This window comes from Chondrus crispus, genomic scaffold (genome assembly GCF_000350225.1).
Source record: "Chondrus crispus Stackhouse genomic scaffold, scaffold_25, whole genome shotgun sequence".
NCBI classification, from domain to species: Eukaryota; Rhodophyta; class Florideophyceae; order Gigartinales; family Gigartinaceae; genus Chondrus; species Chondrus crispus.
Genome location: NW_005179151.1, coordinates 492,325 through 495,100, shown reverse-complemented (window position 1 = coordinate 495,100; position 2,776 = coordinate 492,325). Strand labels below are relative to the sequence as shown.

Genomic DNA, 2,776 nt, shown 5'->3' with positions numbered 1-2,776 from the left:
AAGTGGAGCAATTGGGCGGGAAGTAGAGCTGTGAATCCACCTGACGCTCTCATTGGCTGAATTAATCTAGTTTTAAAGTAAAATTGGGGACTTGTTGGTGTATTTCAAGGTGTACAGTATTTGTGTCGGTGGATAGGTATGCGTTGTCATACGGGGCAAGAGGGCGGATATCAGCTCGAGGGCTGGACATGCGCCTCGAGGCGGAGCCGAGGGCGCATGGGAGCTGTTAGGGTGAAAACGGGGTACGTCGTCCCGTGTCTTACCCGTATGTTTTTTTTTTTGTGTGATGTGTCTCCTTGGTCTCGACCGTACAGGACGACCGAAAACCACCGCATTTATACTCTTTTTGCGCGCGGTCTACAATTACTAACTTAAACTTCCAATTACTTACACCGGTCCCAACCACGTGTCACACAACCCCCCACTTAGGCGGGGCCACGGGCCCCGGCCACTCAAATTTTGCTTTTGATTTTGATTTTTTTTCACCCTCCAGCCTATATCAACACAGACCTGGGGCTCGGACCCCCCTCCCCTTCCTGCGGTATCTGTCGTTGCTCTCCGTTCGCATTTCTCGCTCCATCCCAGCCTCTGTTTACCTCTTCCGGCCTCCTGCTTCTTGCGCTGCTTAGCTCTCGCCGCTCTTCTGCGTTGCCTCCGTGGTCCTCGTCGTAGCTTAGAACTCCTGTTTCCCGCCAGATCGAGAGGCACGCAGGCGGGGTTTCAGTCCCCGTGTGCCCTCTTTGGCCTCTCTCAGAGCGTAATACGATGGTGAGGACCAAGCAGACAGCGGCGAAGAGCACTGGAAGTAAGCGTCCGCGGAAGCGGCTCGCTCTGAAAGCTGCTCGCTTCGCCAGCCGCGACCACTTAATGTTCGAGCTCTCATCTCGAACAGATGTAACCAAGGTTTCCAAGACGGGCTCCATGTTACACATTTGGGTGGCCAGCGGGCATCGCCGTTACGCTGTAACAGAAAAAGAGTTCAACAGCCTTCTAGGAGATCATATTACCGCCCTGCTCCACTGCAAGCCAGATGAAGAGGTCTCTCTCGAAGAGATATGGCGTCTTGGTCTTACAGAGTCGTTGTCGGACACAAACCAGTACTGTATTATCGGCGACGGTGAGTGAAACATTGATTCCATCTATCTCGACGTTGACAACACGTACTATGGCGTCGATGCCGCAACCAACCTTCCTCACCGTATCTTGCTATGCACTCTAGCAATTTCCGGAACCGGGAATAGTACAACCCACAAGATTGTTGAAGATCTCTTCCAGTTTGGTGGGAGAGACCGAATTAGTGCCTTCTTAAGTATTGACCGTTTTTGCACCGACCAAAAGGGCAGGAGTCTGAAGATGATCCATGGTCGTTCCAGGGCGGTCAATCCTCGGACTCCGATCTACCGAGTTTCCACACACCGGACCGTGCAGTTCCGAGATAATAGTGACATGTGCATCTCCGCCGCTGTCTGCAACGGTCTCCAACTACTAGGGTCTCTAAACCTTGCCGTCAAGTACTGGGATCTTTTAGTCCGCAACAGCCTCCTCTTTGAGAGGACCGGCTCTCCGTCGCGTCGAATCCGAGATTTCCATGACGCTGGAAAACACCTTAATCAAGATGAAGTCGCTCTCCGCGGGTCGGGTCTTCGTAGTCCATCTCTCGGACTCCTCTTGAGGCTCGACCCGGGTGTCTATGTCGCGAATTTAGAAGGCTTGCCCCACATAATGCACAGCATCTGCGTCTCGACCATACATTCCATTGTACTTGATTGTATGGAGGAGTTTCCGCTTCGGCTCTGCGCCGGCGCGGTCAAAGCATGCGTTGGAGCCGACGGGATCTTCGTTGGCGTCTCCGAACTGCGCCAAGTTCTCATCGTCACCTGTGGTACAACCGTAGGGACGCTAAACCGTAAACGTAAAAGGACAGGCTGTACCTAAAATGAGGGAGCTTGGGGGACCGCTACACTGGAGCGTCAGGTAGAATAATCCGGAACGGTAGGAAGCACAGGACAAGGGAGGTACACCGCACTGGACACGCGCAGTCGTACTGGGGTGTAGAGCAGTACGACCGGTGGCGAGCTGGAAACCTGCGGGACTTACTTAACCGTACGGTAAAGGACTAGGGTAGGAAGTAAGGGGAGGCGTGCTTGCCTCGGTTTACCTCCAGCCCGGTGCCCCCATATCTTATACCCCCTAGTAGGGCGGTGGCACCGGACAGACTACAGTAGCTGTACATACTGTAGCCAGCTTACTGTAGCTTACGGTAACTAAAAATGACTACTGTACTAACCCACCGATCGGTCGCGCACCACGTGTACACCTGCACTAGCTGGTACCACTAACTACACGTGGACTCCCACGTGGCCACATCTACACGTGCTGGCCACGTATGCACCGTATCGGTTAACATCTTACTACTGTACTTGGCGAGGCCTCTGGCGCCCGCCTAGTGCAGTAGCGCCACTTGGCAATTGTACCACAAACCCCCCTTCTTAAATGACGGCACGTCCTCGTGCCGTCCGTCCCGGAGACTGCATTTCCACTTCAAGTCTTCCCACCACGGCCATCCTTGGCGCGAACATTCCGTATCGGTACTAGCCACCGCTTGGCTGCCGACGACCTCACTGCGCGGACCCTCTCCGTCATGGGCAAGCGCCGGTGCCCCGGTCGGGCAGCATGGCGGTTTTTCGCTTGGCCATGTGAGCCGGGCGCTAATTTCCATGCGGTTGCGATCCCTGCTTCCTGACGCGACTAACCGTATTCCATCCCCACTGACTTC

The 2,776-nt window shown here is 54.4% G+C and overlaps 1 protein-coding gene across 1 annotated transcript; it reads left to right on the top strand.

Moving 5' to 3' along the window:
• The first annotated feature begins 765 nt into the window (after nt 1–765).
• Nucleotides 766–1,125, top strand: CHC_T00004820001 (hypothetical protein). The gene has a single exon (XM_005716536.1). The coding sequence runs from the start codon at nt 766–768 to the stop codon at nt 1,123–1,125; it is 360 nt and encodes a 119-aa protein (XP_005716593.1).
• Nucleotides 1,126–2,776: the final 1,651 nt, after the last annotated feature.